The 26,419-nt window shown below is 51.5% G+C and overlaps 11 protein-coding genes across 11 annotated transcripts; 7 read left to right on the top strand and 4 right to left on the bottom strand.

The window, feature by feature from the left end:
• Positions 1–1,706: 1,706 nt before the first annotated feature.
• Positions 1,707–2,558, top strand: NCS57_01335500 (uncharacterized protein; the record flags this gene model as incomplete). Its single annotated transcript, XM_053062995.1, has 3 exons — positions 1,707–2,053; positions 2,103–2,452; positions 2,503–2,558. 3 exons carry the CDS (start codon positions 1,707–1,709, stop codon positions 2,556–2,558), a joined length of 753 nt encoding a protein of 250 aa, XP_052907890.1.
• Positions 2,559–2,803: 245 nt separating this feature from the next.
• NCS57_01335600 (C3H1-type domain-containing protein) lies at positions 2,804–7,545 on the bottom strand (the record flags this gene model as incomplete). Its single annotated transcript, XM_053062996.1, has 5 exons — positions 2,804–4,337; positions 4,469–4,842; positions 4,903–6,343; positions 6,391–7,207; positions 7,260–7,545. The coding sequence occupies 5 exons, from the start codon at positions 7,543–7,545 to the stop codon at positions 2,804–2,806; spliced, it is 4,452 nt and encodes a 1,483-aa protein (XP_052907891.1).
• Positions 7,546–8,033: 488 nt separating this feature from the next.
• On the top strand, positions 8,034–11,236 carry NCS57_01335700 (Peptidase-S8 domain-containing protein; the record flags this gene model as incomplete). The annotated part of the gene is made up of 3 exons (XM_053062997.1): positions 8,034–10,126; positions 10,215–10,548; positions 10,607–11,236. 3 exons carry the CDS (start codon positions 8,034–8,036, stop codon positions 11,234–11,236), a joined length of 3,057 nt encoding a protein of 1,018 aa, XP_052907892.1.
• A 108-nt stretch (positions 11,237–11,344) lies between these two features.
• On the bottom strand, positions 11,345–12,272 carry NCS57_01335800 (uncharacterized protein; the record flags this gene model as incomplete). Its single annotated transcript, XM_053062998.1, has 2 exons — positions 11,974–12,272; positions 11,345–11,927 (listed from the first exon to the last, which is right to left on the bottom strand). Exons 1-2 carry the CDS (start codon positions 12,246–12,248, stop codon positions 11,345–11,347), a joined length of 858 nt encoding a protein of 285 aa, XP_052907893.1. The 5' UTR covers positions 12,249–12,272.
• A 576-nt stretch (positions 12,273–12,848) lies between these two features.
• NCS57_01335900 (uncharacterized protein) lies at positions 12,849–13,670 on the top strand (the record flags this gene model as incomplete). The annotated part of the gene is made up of 2 exons (XM_053062999.1): positions 12,849–13,556; positions 13,608–13,670. The coding sequence occupies 2 exons, from the start codon at positions 12,849–12,851 to the stop codon at positions 13,668–13,670; spliced, it is 771 nt and encodes a 256-aa protein (XP_052907894.1).
• Positions 13,671–14,024: 354 nt separating this feature from the next.
• On the top strand, positions 14,025–14,771 carry NCS57_01336000 (uncharacterized protein; the record flags this gene model as incomplete). The annotated part of the gene is made up of 1 exon (XM_053063000.1): positions 14,025–14,771. One exon carries the CDS (start codon positions 14,025–14,027, stop codon positions 14,769–14,771), a length of 747 nt encoding a protein of 248 aa, XP_052907895.1.
• Positions 14,772–14,874: 103 nt separating this feature from the next.
• On the bottom strand, positions 14,875–15,741 carry NCS57_01336100 (uncharacterized protein; the record flags this gene model as incomplete). Its single annotated transcript, XM_053063001.1, has 1 exon — positions 14,875–15,741. The coding sequence occupies one exon, from the start codon at positions 15,739–15,741 to the stop codon at positions 14,875–14,877; it is 867 nt and encodes a 288-aa protein (XP_052907896.1).
• Positions 15,742–16,435: 694 nt separating this feature from the next.
• NCS57_01336200 (HET domain-containing protein) lies at positions 16,436–17,695 on the top strand (the record flags this gene model as incomplete). Its single annotated transcript, XM_053063002.1, has 1 exon — positions 16,436–17,695. One exon carries the CDS (start codon positions 16,436–16,438, stop codon positions 17,693–17,695), a length of 1,260 nt encoding a protein of 419 aa, XP_052907897.1.
• Positions 17,696–19,457: 1,762 nt separating this feature from the next.
• Positions 19,458–20,628, top strand: NCS57_01336300 (uncharacterized protein; the record flags this gene model as incomplete). The annotated part of the gene is made up of 2 exons (XM_053063003.1): positions 19,458–19,960; positions 20,016–20,628. The coding sequence occupies 2 exons, from the start codon at positions 19,458–19,460 to the stop codon at positions 20,626–20,628; spliced, it is 1,116 nt and encodes a 371-aa protein (XP_052907898.1).
• A 592-nt stretch (positions 20,629–21,220) lies between these two features.
• On the top strand, positions 21,221–22,198 carry NCS57_01336400 (putative gamma-glutamylcyclotransferase; the record flags this gene model as incomplete). The annotated part of the gene is made up of 1 exon (XM_053063004.1): positions 21,221–22,198. The coding sequence occupies one exon, from the start codon at positions 21,221–21,223 to the stop codon at positions 22,196–22,198; it is 978 nt and encodes a 325-aa protein (XP_052907899.1).
• A 61-nt stretch (positions 22,199–22,259) lies between these two features.
• Positions 22,260–25,037, bottom strand: NCS57_01336500 (uncharacterized protein; the record flags this gene model as incomplete). Its single annotated transcript, XM_053063005.1, has 1 exon — positions 22,260–25,037. The coding sequence occupies one exon, from the start codon at positions 25,035–25,037 to the stop codon at positions 22,260–22,262; it is 2,778 nt and encodes a 925-aa protein (XP_052907900.1).
• Between the last annotated feature and the right edge of the window lie 1,382 nt (positions 25,038–26,419).

Raw genomic sequence — 26,419 nt, forward strand, 5'->3', positions numbered from 1 at the left:
ATCATTCTGATATCGGCACAGGGGCGAGAGGGTTGATGAGGTCGCTGTTGATTCAAAAGATAAACTATGGGGAGACCTACCCTGTGGGCCTTTGTGAAGAGCCAAAATGGGTCACGTGATATAATGAAGCGAAACGGTTAATCGCCGGTCTACTCGGAGAAGTTTCGAATCGACTCACGTGCAGTGAGGTGTGGATAACGTCGGGTACCTACCTTAGGTACCTACAACAAATCGAAGAGATCCATGCGGAGAGCTACTTCTGGCAATACCCATCCCCTTCAAGATATCTACACAAATTTAGACTCTTCCGTAAATATAGAGGGCTTTCTGCTATCTTTCCGCTAGGTATCGAGCTATCTGAGGCAAGTCTAGGTATCCTATCCACGAAGGACTGCCGCTGGCGGCGTCTGCCATGCCAGTTAGTGGTTAGAAAGAGAGGTCTCAAGTGTCCACTAACAACTCAGCTGTACTTAGGTACCACGCAATGTGCCAATATCGATATCATGCCGTCTATTACAAAGGTTGTGGATGTACGAGAGAAGAGCTGAGACTAGACGAAATTTGTTCCAGATATGACCAGGAAACAGATCAGGGGTGCGAGGTTGTGTATGGTCAAAATGTGGAGGCTGTTGATCCGGACGCGCGACCGACAACGAAGAAAGGGAAGTGCTACGAAGGTTGTACTTCCAAGCCGAAACGAAGGACTTAGCATTAGTAGTGTAGTGCAGCATGATAGTGTATTGTTGGTGCAGGTGCCTTTTTCACTCTCGCCGAGGTATTACGCCTCAGCATCTTGGTGGAAGGAAACGCTCAAGCCTGCAAACCTAGCTCGCATTCCTATTCATATTATTAGTAACGTCTCTAAAGATGACATCGGCCAACAAAAGTAACAGTCACAGCCACTACTCCATGGCCGCACTTGAACTCAAGGCCACAAAATACTACACGTAACCTAGATGACTCCTTGCTCAAGGTTTACGATCTGCATTCTCCAAAGGCTTTCCAGTGGATAGGTGGACATATTACCTTCAAGCCTCTCTCAATAATATTAAGACTCTAGAGTTTACCCTAGATTTTCTCCCTTCCTAGGAGTGGGTCTCATCAGGGGCAAAGAGACTTGGTAACTTTCACATCAAATCACTAAATAAAGATCTGTTGCCGGATAATGCAAGCCCAAGTTTCCAAATCTCACAGATAAAAAACTCCTGAGGACAAACAGGTAGATAATGGCAGCCAGCCCTGCCCCGGAGTGAGCCGATATGTGGATACAGACCCTCCCAGGTCCGCGCCGCCGGTAATTTGCAGGACAGACCCTCTATGATTGGTGGAATGACAACTGCAATGCTCGATTCAACTCGGAAAACTCGGCAACTAAACCACAAAACGCGTCGTCTCATCCCTTGATGTTTGTTTCAGGTTACAATCGTAGGGCGCTATAAGCCCAGACGACGAGTCTAGAAGCCCTGGGTCCGGAGGCGCTTCCCGTTCTTAGCCTTGAATCCGTAATGACCGGCCGAGATACAGACGAAATCGTGTCACGGCTCCTCCTTCTCAAGCCGCCATTTAAATATCTCTAGTCCCTTTCCAAAGCGAACCATCTTCAACAGTTCATTCATTTTTGCCATTCTGTATAATTCTGCCACCACGTTCGTTTAGTCAATTATTTCAAATCCAACTTCTATTCTACTTTCATTACTCTTTACAAGATGCAGCTGACTTCTTTCCTCGCCTCGGCTCTGCTCGCAGTGTCCGCTGTCGCATCCCCGACTCCCACCCTCGATAAGCGCGCGCAGACTATGTGCGGTAACTGGGGCACCGTTCAGACAGCCGGCTACACTGTCTACCACAACAACTGGGGTGCCGGCCAGGCCACCTCTGGACACCAGTGCACTACCTTTGACCAGGTCAAGAGCGGCAACTCCTTCGTCTGGTCGACCGAGTGGAGCTGGGCCGGTGGACACGGCCAGGTCAAGTCGTATGCCAATGTCGCCCTTGAGAAGGTCAACAAGAAGCTGTCCCAGATCAAGTCGATCCCCTCCAAGTGGACCTGGAGGTGAGTACATCCTCGATAAACCACATGCACCGTAGCTCAAACTCTATAGGTACACTGGCACCAAGTTGGTGGCCGACGTCTCCTACGACCTCTGGCTTGCGCCGTCCGCTTCGGCCAACAACCAGTACGAGATCATGGTCTGGGTTGGCGCCTACGGCGGCGCTGGCCCCATCAGCTCGACCGGCTCCGCTATTGCTACCGTCTCTATTGCTGGCAGCAGCTGGAAGCTCTTCAAGGGCCCGAACGGGGACACGACCGTCTTCTCCTTCGTCGCCACCAAGAACGTTGGCAACTTCAACGGCGATTTGAACGAGTTCTTCAAGTACCTGACCTCCAAGCAAGGCGTCAGCAAGAACATGGTTATCACCAGCCTTCAGGCCGGAACCGAGCCCTTTGAAGGTAAGAGTGGATTGTTATTCGAGATGTGGCATAGAAGCTAACTATAGTAGGTTCCAACGCTGTGTTCAAGACCTATGATTATACCATCAAGGTCAACACCAACTAGAGAAAGCCTAGGGAGAGAGCTGTGTCATATATTTTAGAGTATAAACAAGTCTCTAGCTGGGCTGGAGCCTATATTAATTCGAATTGTACATATCTGCACTACGTAGGACCTATATCACTGCCTCCAATGGGCTTTACTACTAGGGCCAGCACTTGGATTGCTTGAGAGATTGTGCAGTAGTCTCGGGCGATGCCTGTCGCCGGCGGCTAATCTTGATGACTTTGTTGGAAACAGATGACCCATTACTATTCCCATCGGTAGCTACCCTCGTCATAGAGTACCCGATGCCGCCGACTACTAGCGCCGACAGAAGAGCGTTCCCTCGGTTTCATGCGCTCTATCAGACGCCTTCGCTGGATTTCATCTTCCTCCATCTCTTCCTTTCGAGCCTGCCGGCGAGCTTTCTCTTCGCGACGCTCCCGCTCCGATTCAAGCCGCCGCACAGCTTCGATAAGCTCTGCTTCACGATTGGGGAACTCGACCGAGGGCTGCTTTCCCTCCCCCTCTTTTCCCTTCCCCTTCCCCTCTTCCTTCTGAGATAGCCGGCGAGCTTCCTCTTCATAGCGATCTTGTTCAGCTTGTAGTCGCCGTACGGCCTCAACAAGCTCTGCCTCGTCCTCAAAAACCCGGGCTGAGGGCTGTATTTCCTTTTCCTCTTCCTTCAGAGCCCGCCGAGGGGCCTCTTCATTGCGGCGTTCCTGCTCAAGATCATCCCATCGTCCGGCTCTGACGATGTTTGGCTCAGAATCGAGAAGCTCGACGGGGGGCCGCCGGTAGGGCGAAGGGCGTTGGGGCTCAGGAGGAACCGGTGGACGATCGCCGATCTCAGCATTTGCCTTGTTAATGCGAGCCCGAAGTCGTTCGTCTGCCTCTTCCTGTTGCCTCCTCTTCTCCCGGCGTCTTTGCCGTCGCTTCTCTAGCTCTTCGTAGTCGTCATTCAAGCTACGGGCAGAACGAGGGACATCGGATGCATGGCGGGGATGGGTCGACTCCTCCTTCAAGCTCCGGGTAGAGTTGGGTACATCAGAGGTGTGCCGGTGACGTCTCGGTCGGGAATCGTCAACAATTTCGATCTCGACGCGAGGGCGAGGGCGCTCGTCAATGATCACTGGCCGAGGACCTATTGTGGTGTAGGGCAAGGCATTGGGTGTAGTGTAGGGAGTCGGCGGGTTGTCGACTATGACAATACGCTCACGGCGAGATCCCACTGGGGAGTTTCCGCGGTTTGGATCTCGCACCTTCTTCCCGTCGACGTAGATACCTGAAGTGCGAGTCTTCCGTCGAGGGTTTTTCGGGCGTGGGATATCATCTTCAACGTCGGCCTCGAAGGCATCATCGGGGTAAAGGTATGAAGGGGGCGGCGGCGGTTTAAAGCGATCACTTTGAGGAATGGGATACGGGTGGTAGTTACCATCCAAAGGATCACTTTCAGCAATGGGATATGGGTGGTAGTCACCATCGCTTACCGGTTGATGGAAGGCCACGGGGACACTTGCATACCGGGCCTGAGGTGCTGAGGCTGCAGATCCTTGGTTGTCAAAAGCCGCAGCTGGCCTCGGAGGTCTTTGGTTTGGTGAGGATCCACCTGGTGCATTTCCAGGGGAAGGTGATGGGGATTGACGTTTTGTGAGTGGGCGGCTCCGGCGGTCCAGATCCATTACCTTTTCCCCATTAATATAGACACCCGATTCCCGTTTCCTCCGGGGATCGGGGGGGTCGTCCTTCTCCTCCAGAGACGTGGAACCCTTCGACAGCGCACCCGGCGGCTGAGTTGTTTGACTAATAGAGTTAGTACCGTCATCATTGACTGGATTGTGGCCCCTATCCCCAATTTGGTCACTTGGGTTGCTGTCAAGGTCGATCAAATGACCATACCGAATGATCAAAGTACAAAAGATGGATAGACCTACGTTTTAGAGACCGTATTTCCTTTGTCTGGGTCGTGGTTGAATGCGCAACCTTTACCCTCGTCGAGGCAGCGACCGTAGATCAGAACGTTTCGGCATAGTATGTCCTTTGTCGGTCGGGCGTCCTTTTTTGGCTGGCTGTAGGGCTGTGGTATGAACTGATTCAACTCTTCAAAGAGATCGGGGGCGGGTTCGAAGAGAGTGGTAAGTTCAGCGTAAACATCCTGCAATATGTACTGGTGCTCAACAACCCCTCTTCGAGACATCGCTGATGCCAACAAAGAAGCGTCCTCCAAAGGTGGTGGTTGTTCGGGCTGATAGGGTTGAAGAATCTCAAGGAATTTTTTGTAAACCTCCGGCTCGTCCCGAAAGCGATCCTTGATTATTATCAGTCGACTGTGCTTGGGTTAAGAGCGTTACGGCATAGGTCGACTTACCTTGACCTTATTAATGAAGCTAACAGCAGCGTCGATCCGGCTGGGGTCGTTTGTCTCAGTAGTTTCCCGGTGCACCCAGTAGACACCGTTCATGCCATGTACAGGATGGCTTCCCTTGAAATTGACAGTTTCAGTATTGGCAGGCTCTGGCCCGGCTGTGTTACCAGCCTTTTTGTGCCGGCATGTCACGGGTTTAAGAACTGTCGACAAATAGCCCTTCTCTAGGCCGACTGGAATATCCGGTTCTCCAATTAGGTGAGACTGTGCCGTCGGTTTAGGCTTTGGATTCTCATCTTTCTTTGGAAGGTCAACCTCGGTGTCTTGTCCAGAAGTGGCATCCTGGATATGAGAAGCTTCGGCATTGGTGGGCCTTTGTGCGGCCGCCTCCCCAACTTCATCCTGCCCAGGCGTCTCGCCCATGGGAACTTTCGACAAATTGGCGCTCTCTGGGTCCGCTGGGATATCCAACTCTGTAACTGGATGAGCCTGCGTCGTCGATTCAATCAGTCTTTCAGGTGTCTCGTCTCCCTTTGGAAGGTCAACATCGGTGTGTTGTCCGGGGATGGCTGGCTGGGCATGAACGGCTTCAGCATCGACAGTTTGTTGTGTGAGCGCGCCATCAACTTCATCCTGTCCAGATGTTTCGCCCACGGGAGCTTTTGAAGCACCAGCCACCTCTTGTTCCACAGAAAGATCCGAACTGTCATCTGTTCTGGCATCGACAACCTCTATTCTTGCCAGTTGCTGTTGCAGGATGGACTGAAGAATCGGGTCATCATCAAGATTCTCGGCCGATTCTTTGAAGACCATGGTATCGAAAAACAGACTGGCAACCCGGGCCTCGCTGTCCCCCAGATCTAGCTCAAAGTAAACATCTCCCAGAAAGTTGACTGAAATACCTTGAGTCAGCTGAGGAGTCCAATGGTCCCAGAAGTTTCCTGCTCCATCTTGAAGCATCTCCTCCTTCTCTTCCTCCATCTCTCTAATGGTACTTCTGCTTCGTGGTCGCGACCCGTCAATGCTGTTGTTTTCATCCCCAGCATCATCTGGAATCTCGTCTTGGTAGCTTGGAAGTGATTTGAGGGCAAGGGATCTCAGGTGCCCGGCGAGGTGATCCTCGAGACGGCCGTCGACTTCAGACTCCTCTCTCCCGCACAGGGGACATGATGGAAAAAGCTTGGTTGTCTTACGGCTATTCCTGTTTGCCACCACTCGGAGTTGCCTGTCGCTGAGCTTGGTTTCGTGCACCTCCCGCATGTGTTTCATGTAGTCTTCGAGGGTAGAAAATGGGCCCATCTGGCGATGAGAAGAGCATCGCCAAACCTTGCCGTGTTGATGCAAGTGGCCAAGCCATTCATCACTGTGAGTATACAGAACGTCGGGCTGATCGCAGTCCTCAAAAAGACAGACGTAAGGGTCTAGGTCATGCTTGACGTGATTTCTAGAACGTTGATTAGCATAGCCCTAAAACAGGTCATGAGTACTCACTGCCACTTTCGCTCATCAAAGACTTCGGCGGCTGGAAGAGCATAAAGGCAATACGGGCAGGTGATTTCCCCTATTGCTCGAAGGTCTGACTCCAGTAGCTCCTGAAGACTCGGTTCTGTGATCTTCTCCGCTGTCTCAATCATTCGTTGGCTTTTGAGCTTCTCATACCTCCGTTTGACAGCGAAGCCAGGCGCGGGCGGATAGGTCAGAACCTGGTGTTTACCTGACGCGATTGTCCTGCTTGCTGAGACGACCGATGGACTGGAGGAAACCATTTTGAACTTCTCTGGAGCCAAGGTAGTGGCGCTTTTAATTTGTGAGGGTGCCACTTTGGCCGCCGGCCTGTTGATAGCGGCCTTTTTGCCTTTTTCCTTTGACCTGGTTTGCAACGAAGACTCTGCTGCTGGCTGAGCATCAGGTAATGTGACAGAAGCTTGAGGAATGGTATTTTCAGAACGGATAGAAGTATTCCCTTGGCGATGCCTCCTGTACAGAATTCTTTTCCGTCTGAGGAGCATTGCTCGAGTGAGCCTCTGCCGGATGGTTTCGCTGATACCGGGAAACCAGTCGCCAATGTGATGTTCAAAATGGCTCAGAAGGAGTGGCTCGACATTTTCGCCCTCCTCATCTTTGATTTGGAAGTTACTTGCTTTGAGCACCTGAGTATCTTTGCTGGCCCGACGAATTGTGTTGGAGATCTTGTTGAGACGAGTGATCTCAGCGGCGATATCAAGAAATGATTGCCCCAACCGATCGTTTGTTGTCGTGGAGACATCTGTCGTTAAGGATTCTGGAAGTTGAGCAAGGGCTTTCGAGCCTATTCTTGTCAGCTATGTCTACACGAGACCAGAGTCTGATTAGAAACCTACAGGTCTGAACACGGTAGTTGAGGGACTCCAACAGACCAGTCACGACACTCTGGACTTCAGAGGCGTATCGCAGGCGATGATCCATAGAAGCTGGCCCCGGGGCGAATACGCCAATACTAGTAGCCCAGCTGGAGAATCTGGCAAGTTGGTCTTCCACCATCGAGACCTCTCGTGGATGCACTGAAGATGCGCTGATAAGGCATTGCTGGAAAGATTCCAGGCACTGGTTGGCACAGGCGGCCACAGTCGGTCCCTTGAGCTCCGGGCTGGGATTCGGGTCAGCCATGATGACCAGCCTGCCCGATCAAGGGTGGTAGACAGAGCCCGCGGCGTTCTTCGGGGAGCCAGGCCCACGGTACAGTTTGGATGAGGTCTTGGTGATGCGGGTCGTGCCGCAGTAAGCGCGCGCACCAGCCCAGCAGTAGTGCCTCTATTATTGTCTCAAATGCGGGGCTACTAGGCACCGAGGTAGGAAGATTGGTAGGTTCCAGGAAGACGCGCTAACAAATGATAACTAGTCTCGCTGAAACCTACTGGGAAGCGGTCGCTACAATACCCTAAATATCATAACTCGAGTGTTAAATAGTCTAACGCCTATTATAGTTTCGGTAAAAATCCTAGAATAGATTCAAAATGTTGCCTTTTATGATCCAATGCTGATTGTTCCTATCTACCTGTTACTGCCTGGTATTATCATCTTCCCAGGTTTCAGCTTACCAACGCCCCACCTCGACTCAGTCGCACATGATACACTCTCCTCTCAAACTCACCAAGATGCGCGTGTGCGATACTCTCGGTGGTACTCAAGTCCTCGAGCCAGCTCCGGCGTGGCCATCGGAGCTCCTCAAAGGCGTCAATTTGAGCGTTGACGCGATGGCCATACCCTCCGAGCCCAAAGATGGCGCTGGCAACGAAGCCCTCCTACTTGACACAGTGGGAACCGTTCTGCAGATGGCGAAAATAGCTCGGATGAACGAGACCAACGAAGAAGTCAGAGTCTTCTACAGCCACCTGAGCTGGAACTGCTTCAGACTTCAAGAACACTTGACACGCGCGCGGCAGGCAATGTCTCGTCTCAATGGAGAACTGGTCGGTCAGGCTCTGAGCCATCTCGGCTCCCTTGTCCCCGAGACCGGTCTCCACGAACTCCCTTCATACCCTGTCACACCAGAGCTCCGTCTCAAGATGCTCTACCTGCACTGGGATGAGGCGAGAAGGCGACATGACCAGACAGAACTCGATTTCATCCACCGGTGGTTGAGACCGGGGCTTTCCGAAGAGCAGAGACACCAGGTGGACAAGGCGTTGGAAACTTGTGCGGACGAACTCGACAAACAACAGCCCGAGCAACCCTCCTTAAAATCAGTTCACAAGTATACCTCTCCTGAGATTAACGAACCGCCATACGCTGTTTGCAAGGCAGCCAAATCGATTTACGATGCGTTAGTCAACTGCAAGGGCTGCTCATGCCCCGATCAGCATGACTTCAAGGCCAAGCTTGAACTAGGAACATACCGGAGCCCTGCGAAGAAGCAGGTAGTCAAGCCTGCTCGGAGACGAGTTCGAAGAGGCCGCGGCGATGATGATGCAAGCGGAGGCATTGAGCTAGACATGTTTCTCTCCATGGAGCGAGATTGGCACGAATTTCGCGTTCAAACTGTCCAAGAGAGAGTTGTTCGGTTTGACCCCCCAGTTGATGAGGCCCCATGCCGTGGGGGTAAAATCGTCGAGCGGTATGCAAAGGTGGAGAGGCTATGCAGGCCGATTATCAAGACGAAAATAAGGGCACTGCAACGACTGATCCTGAGGCTGAACAGTGGCGAGCTTTTTGAGATTGGCTTTGAGAAGAGCAACTTTCAAATCGATCACAACGCTGAGCCAATCTCTCTGTCTCAGTGCTTCGAAGACCGACAGGACTTTTTCACGGAAAAGACGAAGAGAATTCTCTCGCTCATCATCGGCTACACGGTCCTTCATCTTCATGGTACTTCATGGCTCCAGCCTGGATGGGGGTCATCGAATATCAAGTTCTTTCAGACCACGTCTTGCAAGACCCCCCTACGACCTTTTATCGAAGCACAACTACCCAAAGCTGGCCCCGACGCTTCAGCCCAAGGTTTTCAATCCATGGGTGACGATGTAGAGGACGATGATGACGAGCTGGATTCAGGGCATTGCTGTCCAGAAGTGGTGGCCCTGGCCGTTGTCCTAATGGAGGTGTATTTCGCCAAACCCTTCAAAAGATTAGCGGCCATGCACGATATTCAACTGATAGAAACTAATAGTGGGCGAATAACCCTCATGGATGTGGACCAGGTGTTTGAGGGAGATGAGGAAAATGAAGAAGGGTGGCGATCCCAGATCCCTGGAGACTCACCTCTGTTGGAAGCCATCGACAACTGCCTAGACGCAGAGTTGTGGGAGGATGATGAAGGACAGCCCCTCGACAGAGTAACACTGAGGTCACGGATGTATCAAAAGGTTGTCCGGCCCCTCGAACTGGACCTAACCAACGGCTTCCGCAACATTCAATTGGATGAGGTCGACCAATACGCCAGGAATCTTGACTTTGGAAAATGGGGTCAGCCCATGTCCAGCCAAGAGTCAGGCGACCGGGCTGGCTTGTTGTCCCCCCGGGAAGTTTTGCCTATCCGCTCTCCTTCACCCGGACCGTTCGCCCTGCTTTCCCCGGGTCAGTTTGCTATTGGAGCTGATGGGTGGAAATATATGCATCATGCTTCACGCCTGCACTCTTTGGCCTCGATTTCGACACCAGATATAGACTCGGTTTCGAATTCTGATTTTGATTACAAGGCGTTCCAGTTCTTTGACGATCAAGTTGGCGACGGGGAGCATTCTGCGGTAGAGTGAGTACCCCAACACACGGGGTTACGGATGCCTTCGGCCACGGATGTTTGATGTCTACGATACAGCTGCTGACATTACCGCTCGCAGGACCGATAAGTACATAAGATGGAAATCTGAATACGGACAGGTCTACAAGAAATTCGTTGGGAGGTACCTTCAGGACCCTCCATCACAACCAGTCAAGATCGCAGTTCTCGACACTGGCATTGACAGAGACCATTTCGTCTTTGAAGCCCGCGAGGAGAACCTAAAAGGCAAGAAGAACTGTTACAACGAATCTCAGAAGAACGTGCCAGATACCCATGGGCATGGAACCTTTACCGCGAACCTTATTCTGGACTATGCTCCAGATGCTAGCCTCTACGTTATTAAGATCGCCGACAAGGGGAATACGAGACCAGACGCGAAGATCGTGGCCAACGTAAGTCGCAACAAGCTCCCTCTCAACTTTGTCACAATGCTTATCACGATACACACAGGCCATCAATCATGCTATAGATAAGTGGGATGTTGATATCATCTCCATGTCGTTTGGGTGGCCGTCCTCCGACTTTGACGGCTACAATGCTCTTCAAGCCGCAATCGACAAGGCAATATCTAGGAAAGTACTCATGTTTGCTGCGGCCGCCAACTCCGGTGGTCGACTAGGCCGGGCATACCCAGCCAGCAGCTCACAAGTCATCTGCGTGCACTCGACCAATACAAACGGGAGTGCGTCTGACTTTAGCCCGACGGCCGAGCCCAACGCCATCAACATTGCGACGGTGGGTGAATCGGTCCAGTCAGCGTGGCCCATGCTGCTCTGCCAGAACAATAACGCAGACTACTTGAAGTCCCGGTCCGGCACATCGTACGCGACTCCCATTGTTGCGGGCATGGCGGCGTTTCTGCTGCAGTATGCGCGTCTGCATCTTTCTGAGGGCGAGGCACTGGCGCTGAAGCGGAGGGAGAAGATGGAGGCACTGCTAAGGAGGTGCGCTGTGCGAGGGCCGAGTTACCAGCCCAGGGATGGGTACTTCTTTGTTCATTTGAGTTTGGATAAGCATAACCTGTTTGGAGGGGAGCTGGATTGGGTCAGTTATGAGATTTCAAGGGCATTAAAGACATAGCGAGCATATCTGGAAATACAATGCAGTGCAACTCGAAGTAAGCAAATGTCTTGGCCTTGGTACCTCCCTGAACATGCAAAAGGCCAGTCACAGGTGTCTTTCTGCTTGCTACCAAACGTCATCAGACTCTTCCTCCCTCGGGATGGCGCACAAAACTACATCCTCATCATCCATCAGCTCCTCCAAGTCAAACCCTTCAGCCTGCGCATCCGGCTGTTCAACACCCAACACAGATAGTTCTGGGACTTTCGGCTTTGTATACTCCCTCTCGAGCATGGCTCCCTCGCGGTGTTCTTTTTCGCTCAGGACCTGACCTGTCGCCTCGCCTACCCGGACCTTGCTCACGCGGAACGCAAAGACAAAGTCACTGCTACCCTCCCATTTGGTACTTACCTTGTTGCCGACCTCGCCCTCCACTCCAGGACCACCGCCAATGGGGACAGCTCCACCGGTCCATATGGTAGCGTCTACTTCCACGCCAACAGCGCCGCCCACGGAGCGAGACTTGATCGTGTTGGCTTGAGCGCCTGTGACGACTTTGAGACCCGTTATGATGTAGACAGGCTTGCGGTACTTTGAGCGCTCTAGAAAGTCACGGACATTCTTGCCTTGGACACATGTCTGAACATATGATGGAGTTGGGATGAACTGCGTCGTCTCGAGTGTATCAAAGACAAATGTTTCCTCGTCACTAACCTTGTAAGCATGAATGGGTTGACAAAGGTGTGGCTCCTCACCTCCGGTCTATTTCAGCACCAATATCGATACCAAACCCGAGAACGCTGAGGAACTTTGTCAAGATGGAGAACTTTCCGCGCCGCAGCTTCTCCTTGGTGTACTGGACGCGCTTCTTTTCTGTCCTAAAGATGTCTGATTCCTCGGGTGGCGGAGAGCAGAAGAGGGGTCGATGGGGGTTCTTGACAGACGTGATGACATTGCCCAGCTTGATTGGACCGCCTGGCGGGTAATCCCAGGTGGGTGCGTAGAAGAAGAAGAAGTCTCGGTTGGCCATGGTGTTTTCCCCCTCTTTTTCTGGTTCTCGGCCGTGGATATGTCTGTTTGCTTGATGGATGGCAGTGCTTACTTATGAGTGAGAAAAACGCGCAAGGCCGCATTTCGAACCACCGTATGCTCTGAAACGCCCAATCACATCGCGTCTTGTCCATGGTTGCCTGCTTATCCGGTCCCCTTGTTGGGCGGCTCCTAGACGTCCTCGACCTAGGCTTGGTGTCGCACAGCCTGAGCCCAGCGACCACTCATGTTCATTCTCTACCATTTACTTAAACAATTGATTTCTATGACGTAGTATATCCGTTAGACAACACCTGACCCCGCTCGGCCCAAGCATTTGGGCCGTCCTGCAGATTCATACTATACCTTGGGTCCAACTTTTTCTTGGAGCATTTTAAGAGAACAGCCCTGGCGCTCACATCCGAAGCGATACTCGAGACTAAAGAGGCCCACTAGGCACTAGGTGATCCCATCTATTATAGTAAGTACCCAACTAACCTACATCTAGGACCATCGTCCTTGGCCATGAGATTCCTCATGCTGACATTTTCTTCCCACCAGACCCAAGGATAGCCGGCAAATCCAGTGGCTTCCCCAAGACATGGCCCAGGAAACACCCAACCCGCTGCCGTTTTCCGAAACCACCCACACTACGCTCGCCGCTGCCATCGAGGCACGCCAACTCCTAGCCGATCAGCTACTTCCAGAGCTCGCGAGGCCAATCACCTCACTTTCGTATAATCCCTGGATCGCAAATCGCAGGGATGGTAAGCAGGAGTACGAGGCGGAACCCCAGGTATGGGGATTCATTCGCGACTACAGCGTAGCAGCTGCTTATCTTTTCACTGAACCCATCGCCACTGGGTTGAAAATGGTCACTCCAAAGCGCATCATCTTTCAGACCAGAGCAGCGGACCAAGGATGGGCAACCTTTGGTGGAGAAGGCACCTTTGAAAACAGCCACACGCGGTTTGAGGCTAGCATTCTGCGTCCCTGTAATACTCACCATGACGGAGCACATGTTGTCCCTGAAGACATTCTTCGAGAAACGTGGTGGGGTGCCCCCGGTGCAAGGGATGATTTAAGGAAGCATGGGTGGGATTTTGTAGAGGGAGAGGATGAGGAACTCACCTGGACAGTCTGCAACAACCTAACGGCAAGCAGTGAATTCCGCAACTACAGGGTCGAGTGGGAGAGAGGTGTTGTGCCTGATGATGATGATGATGATGAAGATGCAGTTGGTACTGGGGAGGGGTTTCTCGAGCTGCTGGGACCCGGATGTATCGTTGTGCTTTGGGCCAGAGCTGAGGTAGGCTTCCAAGTATCTCTCAGTGTGCATGCTTACTGACATGGTTCACAGCAAGCTCACTGGGTTAACAAAGTTGAAGCGGCGACGATCGAGATTGAGTACGACTTTTTGTAGAGGTGTATGTTGGCGGCCTCGTTGACTGCCTTGACTGGCCCCGCTTTTTGAGGTTCACAAGGGACTTGTATCTAAAGAGCCCGATGAGACAAATCACTTCGCTCTTCGCAAACCCGGCAAAGCAAGCGTTGGGAAGGGGCAAATACAGTTATTCTAAGCGTCTTGTTGGCATTGAACTTAATTCTGCATCACGCCGCGGGGCCCCCAACTCATATGTAGCGTGGAGCCAAACTCAACTTTGATCACGGGCACTCGCTGTATAAAACAAGCCTACCTCCCCAATTCCGCCCACGAGACAACTCCCACAACATTCACCACTCTTCCACAAGGTAGCATTCAACAACAGTCAACGAAATGAGGCCAGTCACTCCCTCTCGGCTGGACAGCATAGTCGAGCGGAAGGAGGTTTGTCTCCTAAACCTGACGCGCTTCACAATCCAATTTGTCACCTTCCTTGTCAACGACTCAGCTGGCAACATCGCCACGAAGCAAGGCAATAAGCGGCTGCCTCTTGAGTTGTGGTGGGACATTATTGCTTGGACAGCGACGGATCCGAGGCACCACACTTACTGCCTTGTTCAGGCTCAATTCTTGGAAGAGCATGGGGCACAGCGCACCCTGGTTTGCGCCAAAATTCTGGAATGGGATCTTTGTGGCCTTCTAGAGACAGATGGCGCCCGCAACGAGTACAACGCCTATCTAAATCGTCCCGGTGAAGGGCATGACCCAAAGCGCCCCTTCGTTCTGCCAGATGCGAACAATCAACATTCCCTCATTAAGATCAAAGACTCGCTGATGGGCCCCGACAGCGAGATTCTATTCCGGGCCATATCCGTTTCTGACATTATATCTCGGGTTGAAAAAGGCGTCTGTTTCTTCTGCGACAGCGAGCGATGGATTCTCTTGTATCGGGATTACGAGGATGAAGGGTTCTTTGGATTTGCTCTTCCATACGGAATCACTGGTTCATCAATACCATGTCCACTCTGCATAGACACGAATACTCCGGAGTCTATGGACGAACTTGAGAGCGATGAATATGAGCAAGAGACCAGGGAAGCATTTGAGGAGCTCGGATACATATTCCATTACGCGGGGTAGATCCATGGTTGTTTCAAGAGTCAGTATAATTGTCTAGCAAAGCTCAACTAGAACGAGGGAATTAACAATTCAATCTACAATGACAGCTCAAATTTGCCCATCTTCAGCTTCCCTCCCAAGTTTGTCCAACAGCACCCCAGTATCTCGCCTCATCGTGTCTGGCGTGGGCCACATGAGGCGAGCCATCAAACTTCTCTCGCCTAACCTGAAAGCCCAGTTTCTCTGCTTCAGCTGCATGTGACTCGATCGCCTTGTAGTCGATCATAGTATCTCTCTCGCTGTAGATGTAGGTCCGGCGTATCTCATGTGGATTCTTCTCCTTGTCGTTGTGCGTCTTGCGCCAGACGGTAATCCAATCCTTGGTCAATCCGACCGCGATTGCTGATATCCAAACGACACCGACGAGGTAGATGAAAGGTGTGGCTATGAGGCGCTGCACGCTGGAGAGGCCGACTTGGAAAAAGGCAACCAGGCCGCCCACTGACGCCTCACCGGGGCATGAATCACAGATGGTGACGTGCGGGGGAAGATGAGGGACCTCGTTCTCGCCAGCCGATGCAGCATACGCGTCGTAGAGGTTTGAGATGCTTGATGAACCACCGTTGGAGAACATGTGGATCAGAAGGCTCGGACTTGATGAGGAGGAGGACGGATCGGCGGGCAGGCAAGCCTTGACGACAGGGACCATGGGTTCAACAGCCTTTTTCAGAAGGGGAGGGTTGAAGAGAATCTTGCTCGTGCTCTTGACAAGGAGGATAGGGGAGGATGGATAAAGAGTTTTGTACTTTTCGATGTATTTGGCGATGTGGCCGTCCAAGGCATTGGTCCAGCTCGCGACGATGATGAGCTTTGGGTGAGCGGGATCCCCGGAACCGGTAGACGACGACGGACGGTGGAGGAAGAGCTCTTGTGACAGCTTCTCCATAGAGGAGAGGGGATTTTCCTTTGCTGGCTTGGTATTTGAGGCCATTTTGGTCGATTCAGGTGGTTAAGCTGTGGTTGTTGTGTCTAGGTTCGCTGCTTCCAGCCGTCAGCAAGTGGCATGGTATATATACCCGCCGACGCCCGTAACCTAGGTATAGTGCTTACGCCATGAACCAGGATGAGGCACACCTCGTAAGATCTTTTCCCAAATCGATAGGAAGGATTTCTATCTGCCAGTAAAAATTGCTCTTGAACAGCGGCGTGATGGAGGATGTAGGGCTGGATATGTGTACATCCGAGCCGACAAATGGATGGGCTTCTCGCCGTGGCAGTTGCTGACAAGACCGTAACAAGGATTGTGGCTTGGCTTGCCAAGTAACATCATAACGTTAAGCAACCATCTAACCGACGGGCTGCCGGGGTATTTCTCCTGGCTAACAGACAGTTCCTAGGTTTGACAGGCGTCTTAATAACAGCCGTGTAATGGCCATAATAGCTGACCACCTCGTTCCTAGTTAAAAGGGCGACACAAGCAATCAGAAATGCAGTGTTGGTTAGTAAGCATTGCGGCTGATGTTGGGTGCCTTTCTTACAGCCTGATTTCTGCTTGCGCCCTTTTTTGAACAGCTCATCAATCCAAGACCGATTCAGTCGCTCCCATCAGACTCTCAGTGGCCATAAAATAGGCGCTACTGCTTTAACTTTCCCCTCTGGCCCCCTTTATCATCCAAGTCGTGAGCATGCGGCTCCTTCATACCACAAACCTCGAGCTCGTATCCTTCATTGGAAAACCAATGGAAGAGCGGCCTCTCTACGCGATCCTCTCCCACACGTGGAAGGATGATGAATTCCTCTTTGAAGAAGCTCGAAATGGTGTCAGTCAGTATTTGCAAAATCCCAGGACGGGCCTGCGGAAAATCCTCAATGCCTGCGAGAAGGCGAGACAGAACAAACTAGACTACATCTGGGTCGACACCTGCTGCATCGACAAATCCAGCAGCTCAGAGCTGTCCGAGGCTATTAATTCCATGTTCAAGTGGTACAAGGAATCCGCGGACTGCTACGTGTTTATGGATGATGTCTCGCTCCGAGAAGATGGAACCATGCAAAACTTTGAAAAGAGTCGCTGGTTCACCCGCGGCTGGACCTTACAGGAGCTCATCGCCCCTCACGGACTGATTTTTTTCGACGCTGATTGGAAGTACATGTGTAGAAGGGATCAGGTGGCTTCCAGACTTGAGGAGATCACTGGAATCACTAGAAGCATTTTGCAGAGGGCACACGCCGTCCCCCCTCGGGAGACTCCTCTGTTTCCGAACCTCAGACAGCTATGCCCGGGATGCGGCCAGGATGATGATGTGAAGAGGGAACTAGCGGAGGAGCCCATCTCGAGAAAAATGGGATGGGCGGCTTACCGAAAAACCACCCGCCCGGAGGACACATCGTACTGCCTACTGGGTTTGTTCGACATCAACATGCCTCTCCTCTATGGCGAAGGTAAAAACGCTTTCTGGCGACTCCAAGAGGAGATCTTGAAACAAAGTCCAGACCAATCCATCTTGACTTGGACAGCGAGCACTTCCGGCGGAGTTAATAAGCCATATCTGGCCGAATTGCCGTCTGCATTCCAGTTTGACGTCCGACGACCAGAAAAGACCCTCCTCGAACGAGGCGACATCATCGCAACAGCGAGGGGTCTGGAAATCGACGTCCTGCTTGGGCCTTGCTCTATTCATGACAAAAAGAACAAAAGTCCCATATCGGAACGACTGCAGTTTATAGCCATTCTCAGCTGTGCTGTGGCTCCGCATCCTCTTCCCCGGGTTGCTATATTCGTGGAACCTCTGACTCCTGGGGCTTTGAATACAGCATATTCGAGAGTCCACACTCACCTTCTGATCCTGCTGCACCCTTCAGCTGAACCTTTGGTCTTGTCAACTAATTTCCGAGATGGCGTCATAAAAGTCAAGAACACAGCTGGTATGTGGCACTTTGATTAACTGTAATCGATGTCAGTTAGGGCATACTGATCCCTAAACTGCAGTTGAGTATGATCCTCGAAAATTATCACCAAGCCGTATTCTTCTTGCCGCCATTAGGCCTGTGAGAGGTCATTTCCAGCAACGGACAGGGGTATATATCGTGGCCCCAGGGATCGAAAATGTCAAGATAAACGTAAAGCAGTGGGCGCTGAAGGATAGCATCTGGATGTCATACAAGCCGTCCAGTTCCCAAGGAAAAACTGTTGGGACCTTGAGCGTTGGCGGAGCCTGGTACCTTGGAAATGACCATTCCGGCTTCTTTGTGTTATGGGGCATTCACGGGAACTCGGCTAATGGGGATGTTGTAACCTGGGCTGAGACCTGGGGGTCATTTCTACAAGGAAACATTTCTGAGGCTTCCCCAAGGAGCCTGCAGTGGCACGACTTTGGCACAGCTCTTCAGGAATACATAAGAAATCACACAGGGGCTCTGTCGACACATATTTCAGACCCTGGTTTCAAGGTCAAGGTAAATGTCAAGAGGACCGAATTTCTGGAGAGGAAGACGCACAGGGTCATTATTGACATTGATGGATGGGAGGATCGTCCGCTGTCTATTGTGAACTGCCTGCATTTGGTAGCTCATGGCTGGACATAATTTGCCAATCCGAACGGGCCTCAGATATTTATTCAGGAGTATAAAGGCAGTTAAAATACTTGTTCACAGAAAGAAGGGGAATTATTATCTATTGTCTAGTTGATTTGCATCATCGAGGCTCGGATTAAGAACATTATATCAAGAGGCTTGGCTGCCGCTATAGAAGGTTAAAGTAGCTTGGTTGTGGTGTTAGACGATGTTATGGTTTAATACCGCCAGGCATTATTTTCAAGACGCAATCATTGCTATTTGTCGGCCTTGAGTAACGCTTATTAATACATTAAAACTTCTAACATAGTTGATGAATTCGTTATTGATACAATATAGTTCTATACTAAACTTACATAAATTTCAAGTAAACCATTTTATTAGATCATAAGAGCATTTCCTAAGAGTTAGACCTCTTTTACCCTTGTCAGGTCTTTTTTTATCTTAAAAATGTGGTCATTAATGAAATGACAACATGTTAAGCGTACTGGGAGTAAACACCGACCTACATGACCTACGCCAGCCATTCACAAGAATTGTAAACATCTGAACCGAGAATAGCCTCATTCACAGACAGTCCATCCGAGGTTGCCGAGGTAAGTGGGCTAGCACTTGAATAGCATGGTACCAGTATGAGTCCATTTCAGTCCAAAGCCATTCCGCGTTTACGAATCTCCTGATTTCGGTCAAGACCATCCCGAAACTAAACTCTATTCCCCTCATTCAACCTCGTGACCGCCTCTCCCAGCCCCCGCATGCCCCAGGGTCCTGGTCGGCGTACCATCCAGATCCTTGCCTGACTGCCGGCACTAACCCCCGAACCCAGGAACCACCGCCGATCAGCGTTGCCACCGGCAGTGGTGATCCACGGACACCGATTGGCGCGCCTCGGTTTTTGTGCAACGGGGAGGAGCATAATTCGCGCTCCAATCATTGCCCCAATTTCCCCAGACGGCCCCAGATTGTAGAGTTTCTCCGCGTCGACGTCAGACGTGTTGACGAGTTGGTAGCTTGGCATGGTATTGGTGGATCTTGTTTTCGTGAGGGAATTGGATATAAATACAGACTCGACCGGATACTTGGTAACGTTTTCACCAGCCTCGATACCACTGTAGCATTCAGTCTTGGTCCATCATGAGATTCGCCGGTCTCGTTTCGTTCCTGCTGCCCTTTGCGGCAGCTCAGACATTCAGCAACAATGTCATCTATGATCCTCCAAACAACTACACGGACCCTCAGGTCCTGTATGCTCGACCTGTTGAGCTTTCGGATGGCACCCTCCTGGCCACTTGGGAGAACTACTCCCCCGAGCCTCCTCTGGTGTGGTTCCCCATCGTCAAGAGTGTCGACGGCGGAAAGACCTGGAAGGAGATCTCCAGGGTTCGTGATCAGGTCAACAACTGGGGTCTGAGATACCAGCCCTTCCTGTACCAGCTTAAGGAAGATATTGGCGATTTCGAGGCCGGCACTGTCCTCATTTCTGGTAGCAGCATTCCTACCAACCTGAGCCACACCCAGATCGAGCTCTATGCCAGCCGTGATCTCGGTTATACTTGGGAGTTCGTCAGCCACGTTGCTGCTGGTGGCGAGGCCAGACCTGAGCACGGTCTCACTCCTGTTTGGGAGCCTTTCTTGATGTACGTTGCAATCATCGTGACAAAGTAGTGCCCACAGTTTACTGACCTATCGCAGGACCTACCAGGGAGAGTTGATCCTGTACTACTCTGATCAGCGAGACAACGAGACTCACTCTCAGAAGCTTGTGCACCAGCGAACCAGCGACCTTCTCACTTGGTCTGACGTCGTTGAGGACACCAAGTATGCCGACTACTACGCCCGACCTGGTATGCCCACTGTCGCCAAGCTGCCCAATGATGAGTACATCTACGTCTATGAGTACGGTGGCGAGCCTTCTGCCGGCACGTACTGGTTCCCCGTCTACTACCGCCTCTCTGAGGACCCTCTGGCCTTCCTTGAGGCTCCCGGCCAGCAGGTTGTCTCCGATGATGGAACCAAGCCCGCCGGTTCTCCTTACGTCGTGTGGAGCTCCTATGGCGGCGAGAACGGAACCATTGTTGTCAGCTGCGGCACCATGCCCCAGATCTTCACCAACCAGGCTCTTGGACACCCCGACGCTTGGAAGAAGTGGGAGGTTCCTCAGCCTACTGCCTACACTCGGGCTCTGCTTGTCTTTGAGGAGGACCCTGATCTGCTCATGATTATGGGAGCTGGTGACCTGCCCCCTGGCAAGACCAACGAGGTCAGCGCCAGCGTTGTTAGGCTGTCTGAGGTTATGAAGGCCTAGATTATAAAACCGTAAATATCACCAGGTACATAGAGTATGGCTCATGGAATATTTCTAAGAGCATGTACAAATGAAAATGATGACTCATGAAACAGCCCTTCTCTTCAAGCGAGTCACAATGTTCAAACTTTTTCGAATATTTTCTAAGGACAACTTTCTATAATTCCGTAAGTAGGAATAAAGTTTACTTCAACATGCAGCTGAATCATCTTGTGGCAATGTTTAGTGGAGGATGCACACATATCTTTCAGGCCCGGCTGCACGTTAATATGACCACTTTCAAAGTTTAGTAACCTGTCTTTCAAGTATGCACGTAGCACGGGATGGAATAACCTGATTTGCTGACTATGGGCCTGATAGATCATCCATCGTGCAGCTTGCTATGCACTGCATCTGCAAGCACTTGCATAATCTGCCACTGCATATGCAAAAAGTTGATCCTTCTGTAACCTTGTGACAGGGCTTTCAGTCACATATCAAAACCGTAATTGTACTTCGGCTTTGGCTTATAAACGCAACTCGTCTTCTACATAACCTGGCGAGTACTCTCATCTCCTACGCAAACACCGCTGTCTACAAGATCATTACGATAATGGATGTCCTCGACGAGTTGGAGGCTATGGCCAATGCCGTCTCACTGGCAGACTCCAACGAGATCGACAACAGCACAATTTACAGATGGCAGTCTTTGTTCGGCTACTCAGAATCCGAAGCCCGCGATAAAATCAAAGAATATCGCTCAAGTTCGCATGACTTCATCGCTTCTGATAGTCACTGGGACATGGTCCGAGATCAGAAACAACACGAAGGCTTCGACAGAGAGCCATACGAGTACTCGTGCACTGCTGTAGCACGCAAGTCATGCCATCCATTGACACTGACTCAAAAGCAGACGCAGAGGCTTCAGACTTCAACATTCTTGGTCAAGCTCGAGGGACCTCTTCAAACCGTTGAAGCTGTGGCTCAGGCTGCAAATATGTCTTCGATACAGGAGACTATGATGGCATCGGACTCATCGGGCCGGACCAGCTCCTTCTGTAAAGTCAACGGCCTTGAGAAACTGGCTATCGAGGCCTTTTTATCCAAGTCCAAAATTCACTCGGCATTCTCTCCTACCTTTATTCGAATCTCGCTTGCTCGAAAGGAGTTGTCAACCAACTCCGTCTATCCAACTCTTGGTATTGACTCGACAATGCCTCAGCATCGACTAGGAAAGCAGAATGACAGCCCCCAACCTACTCAGAACGAGTACCCTATTTGGTACTTTTTCTACGGTACTCTTGCGCAGAGTGAGGTCCTTTCCGACCTACTAGGCACTGATCCTGTTTATCACGATGCCAAGATCCGTGGTGGGGTTGTCGGAAGCTGGGGCAACTACAAGGCGCTTGTCGATGATCCAAGTCAGAGAAACATGGTACATGAGAAGGCATTTCTAGTCACGTGTGAAGAGGATGAGGAAGCTCTGCGTCTATATGAGACGGAAGCGTACGAGATTGTCAGGTGCCGCATTGAGGTGGATGAGGGACGGGTCATTGATGGTTTAACATTTCGTTGGAGAGATGAATATTAACTAAGGCCAATAAAATATTGAGTGTTCTGTTTGAACGGTCATGAACAAATTCATGTGAACATTAAGCACCATAATTCTCAAGGGCATCCTTCACCAAAGCGAGGTTCTGAATCACAGCTAATCCATATTGAGCAACATCGTTGGTCGAGACCCAACTGGCCTCCTTTCCGGGGATAAGGCCGTCGTTCTTGGCAATGGGAGTAGTAGCCCAAGGAGAAGTAGCCTTGAAGCCATCGGTCTCAAAGAACTCTTTCCAAGCTCGGTCAGCGATGGTTTCGTTCTTGAGCTGATGCGAGGCATATGCAGTCAGACGAGAGTGTCCCTGGTAGAGGTTCAGCTTGCCAAACTCAACACCATAGCGGGCCTTCTGCTCCTCCTTAGTAGCACTGAAGTAGTAACAGTAGTCAAGCCAGGCCTGCTTGAAACCCTTGGGCAAGTCGTCCGCGTAGTACTCAATGAGCTCAGAGACAACCTCGGGAAGACCAAAGACAGCAGACAAGTGGGAGATGGAGACAACTCCCTTGTTGTCAGGATCGGTGGGAGGCGGGCCCAGATCCCAGTTCTTGAGATCGTACAGACCAGAGCCCGTGACAAAGCCGTTCTTCATGTTGGCGATGCCTTGGACAGTCTTGGTGAGCTTGGCCTTGGACTCCTCCCATCGAGGTCCTCGACGCTCCCAGTCGATGAGCCAACCACCAGCGAGGGAGGACCAATCAGTGCCCAGGCCAAAGGCGACGGTCGAGTCAGGGGTAGGCTTCCATCCGTCCTTGCGAACCTTTCGCTGAGGATCAAGGACGCCGTAGGTCTTGTCAGTGTCGAGCAGCTCCTCAAAGAGCTCTCCAATTCTCTCGTCACCACCAGACAGATAGAAGAAGTACTTTCGGTACTGGGGCTGCGAGATACGAGCTTGCTTTGCGCTGTCACTGAAGTGCTGCACGCCGTGTCTAGTGCCCAGACCCTTCCAGTTACCAAGATGGTAGACATCAACCTCTCCGGTGTGACGAGTAAGAGCCTCGGCGAAGCGGTAGATATCCTCTCGGCCAGTACGAAGGAAGTACTGCCAGAAGAACAGATCAGGAGAAAGCTCAGAGTTGTCCCAAGCATAACCTCCAACATCATAGCGCCAGGTGTGTCTGTCGACGTCGTAGGCGTGCATAAAGTCACCGTAGTCGAGGAATCCGTACCATCGGCGATGCTCAACTTCATACTGATAGAACTTGGCAAGGAAATCAAGATGCTCCTCCAGGGTCTTGGAGGCTGTGCTGGTAGAGTCCGCTGGAGCCCAGTATGTGCCGATCGCCTTAGTCTCCCGGATGTATGCGGACTCGGGGACGAGGACAGGAGGGTTGTTGATCTGGCTGACAAAGCTAGCCAGCTTCTCGCGTGAGGGGGTCTGGTCGAAAGCAACGAGATAAATCTCACTGGTTCGAGCAATGCCGTAGGGGGTGTCGAAGTCCTTCTCCCAGTCCTCGTAGGTGATCTCAAGAGCATCCAGTTCGTCGGTGTAGTTCTTCTGGCCCAGGCCATCATGGTAAGGTCTGAGGTCAAGGGGCTCGGCAGAGGGGCTGTAGAGCCAGAGAGTAATACTTCCAGTGTCAGAGGCAGCTTGAGCAATGTCGAAGCCAGTGGGGTATCGCTTCCAGAAATCTCGTAGTCCAACGGCCAAACCACCCTTGGTAGCTCCACCAAGGTAGACCAGACCCTCAGCGCGTGTGCCAGCTGGGACGTTGATCCAGCTCTGGCCTGACTTGGTTCTCTTCTTGATGGTGAAGCCATCGGGCGAAAGCTGGCTCAGGCTGTAGTCGTTCCAGGCAGGGATCCAGTGAAGTCGAGAAGAGACTCTGGTATCCCAGGTGCTAACATCGGGAAGCTCCTTGCCGTCGAACTGAGCGGTCTTGACAGCCTGACCCGGATCTCTCCTCTGTCCAGTGATGGGTTGAACAGCTTCACTGAGTAGACCACCTTCGACACCTGCAATTCTGACATGGCGGTTGTACAGCTCCTCACCCTTGAGCGGGACGTCAAATCGGAGGCCAAGACCGGAGACAAAGTCCTTGGAAGCGTCTCCATCAAATACCAAGCTATGGATGATCTTGATGGACTCGGAGTTGGAATACAGATAGAATCGGAGGACAAAGGGGAGCCAAGGGTCGTGAGATCCACTGACAGCTTCATGCTTGCCCCTAACAGTGACAAGGGCGCGAACAGAAGTCTGCTCGCTGACGGTGACGTTGTCGATAGAACTCTGGAAGCGAAGAGACTTGATTGGCGTGTCAGTCTCGTCTTCGAAGGCGTGGGAAACTCCAGTCTGAGAGTGAAGGACCAGTCTTCCGTTCTGGGCGACTTGCTTTCCATCCGCAGACTCGATGGACTTGACAATGACAGAGCCCTTCTTGGGGAAGACGGCGGTAACCTTGCCGGTTCCGACTTCGATGCCGTCGGCGCTCTCAGTAACGACGACAGCACCCTTCTTCCCGGCACCGGTCGAGGCGGTTGAGTTGATGGAGCCCCGTGCAGTTGTAGCCTTGACAACATACTCGTCAATCGGGCTGTCGGACCCTGCAATAGCGTGTCCGGTCCACTTCACCGAGCCATCCGGCCAGTAACCAGTGACCCATGATTGAAGATCAGCGCTCTGACCCGAAAGAGAAAACTGCGTATTTTCGGGAAAGTGCTTGGACCGGGGCCAAGGAACACCAAAGGTGACGCCCGAGATAAAGTCAGGCTTATCACCAAGCCAGTGAACCTTGGCAGAAGAGGTGGCATTGGTAGGAGCCGCAAGAACAGCTTGACCCATGAGGGCAGTAAGTAAAAAGGAATGGACGGCTTGTCGAAGCATGTTGGCCAAACGACGTGCCAGATATAAAAAGAGTGTATTGGAGTTTGTTCCTCCTAGGACGAGTGTGTCTGCTGGGAGATAGTCTTGCTCCTAGAGCGCGATTCTGGGCAGTTTTATACAAATGGACCCTATACTTGACGCCATTCAGGACCTGGATGAGAATATGCACGTAATTTCGGTCCAATGCCCTTATGAGTGCATTATAAACCCCGGCCATCCGGAGCACGCGTCCGCTTTCACCATAACTCGCATGTCGGTAGAAATAACGCCGAAAGAGACGATCATTCCGCCGACGGGATAATAGCTCAGGCTCCAGGGCGTTGACTCTTTACCATTTCAACATGGAATGACATTGTTGCGAATGGGCCGAGGGGTCCAAAGAGGGAAGAGCAGAGTTGCCCCCGCGGTGTCGATCGTTACTCCAAGAGGAAGCAGAGTGTACTGCAATTTCCCACCGTGAGCAAAGGTCCAGGTTCCCCGCGTCAAATACCGTGATGCTTTGACTGGAAGCGTTGAAGCTAATCTCTTTCTATACTAATGGCAGCGGATAGTACCGACCTTACACGAGGAGTTTACGTGGATGATGGTTGATGCAAGGTGTCAATGACACAATGCCAAGGCTGGGCGTGATGGTGGGGGGTTTGACTTGGGGGATTCTCGTTGGGGGCCATTTGGGGGTCCAGAACTTTCAGGATCGCCGAGGCTCTACAGAGTAGTATTGTGGATGATCAGACGGGAAAGCGGAGTAATGAGCTCGGACGTTTCTTAATATTCCGAGTTACTACACGTGGAAGTAGAGATCATGGATCGTGATCGATAGACAGCCATGTTGTTCCCGAGACTCTTGGAGATAAGATGGGCCATCGGGCGGGAAGTCGGACCTGTCAAAAATCCTCAACGGCTTCCCTCGAGATAAAGTTCGGCCCGTCTCTTTCTTTTCCTTAGTAACGTTTTAACCCCTGTCAAGTCATTTCGGAGAGCTCCCGCAAGCTTAAGTCAACAAAATACCCTAGAGCCAGGAGTTTTATTTCCCGTAATACGCCATAACGGTCACGTTGTTCGTCAGTTAGGAGGATAAAAGACCCTTTACCGCTCGAGTTTGTGCGATAGATAAGCGTTTTATAGGGAGGTTATCGTGGAATTTGCTGAAGATGCTGAGAGAATGGATGGAGCCGACGTGGGTGTGACGGTCAACACAAATACGAGGAAACCGACAGGAGAAGTATAATTGTCATGTAAAAAGGGACGAGGATCTCTTCAATTTAGAAGAGGTTTAATTGATAGGAATAACTACTAAGGAACCTTTCTAAGAGCTATTGGCCTCAGTCCCATGTCAAGAGTAGGAAGTCAGGACAATAAGTCGCATATGTACAACCTACAAG

Source organism: Fusarium keratoplasticum, chromosome 11 (assembly GCF_025433545.1).
Source record: "Fusarium keratoplasticum isolate Fu6.1 chromosome 11, whole genome shotgun sequence".
Lineage (NCBI taxonomy): Eukaryota > Fungi > Ascomycota > Sordariomycetes > Hypocreales > Nectriaceae > Fusarium > Fusarium keratoplasticum.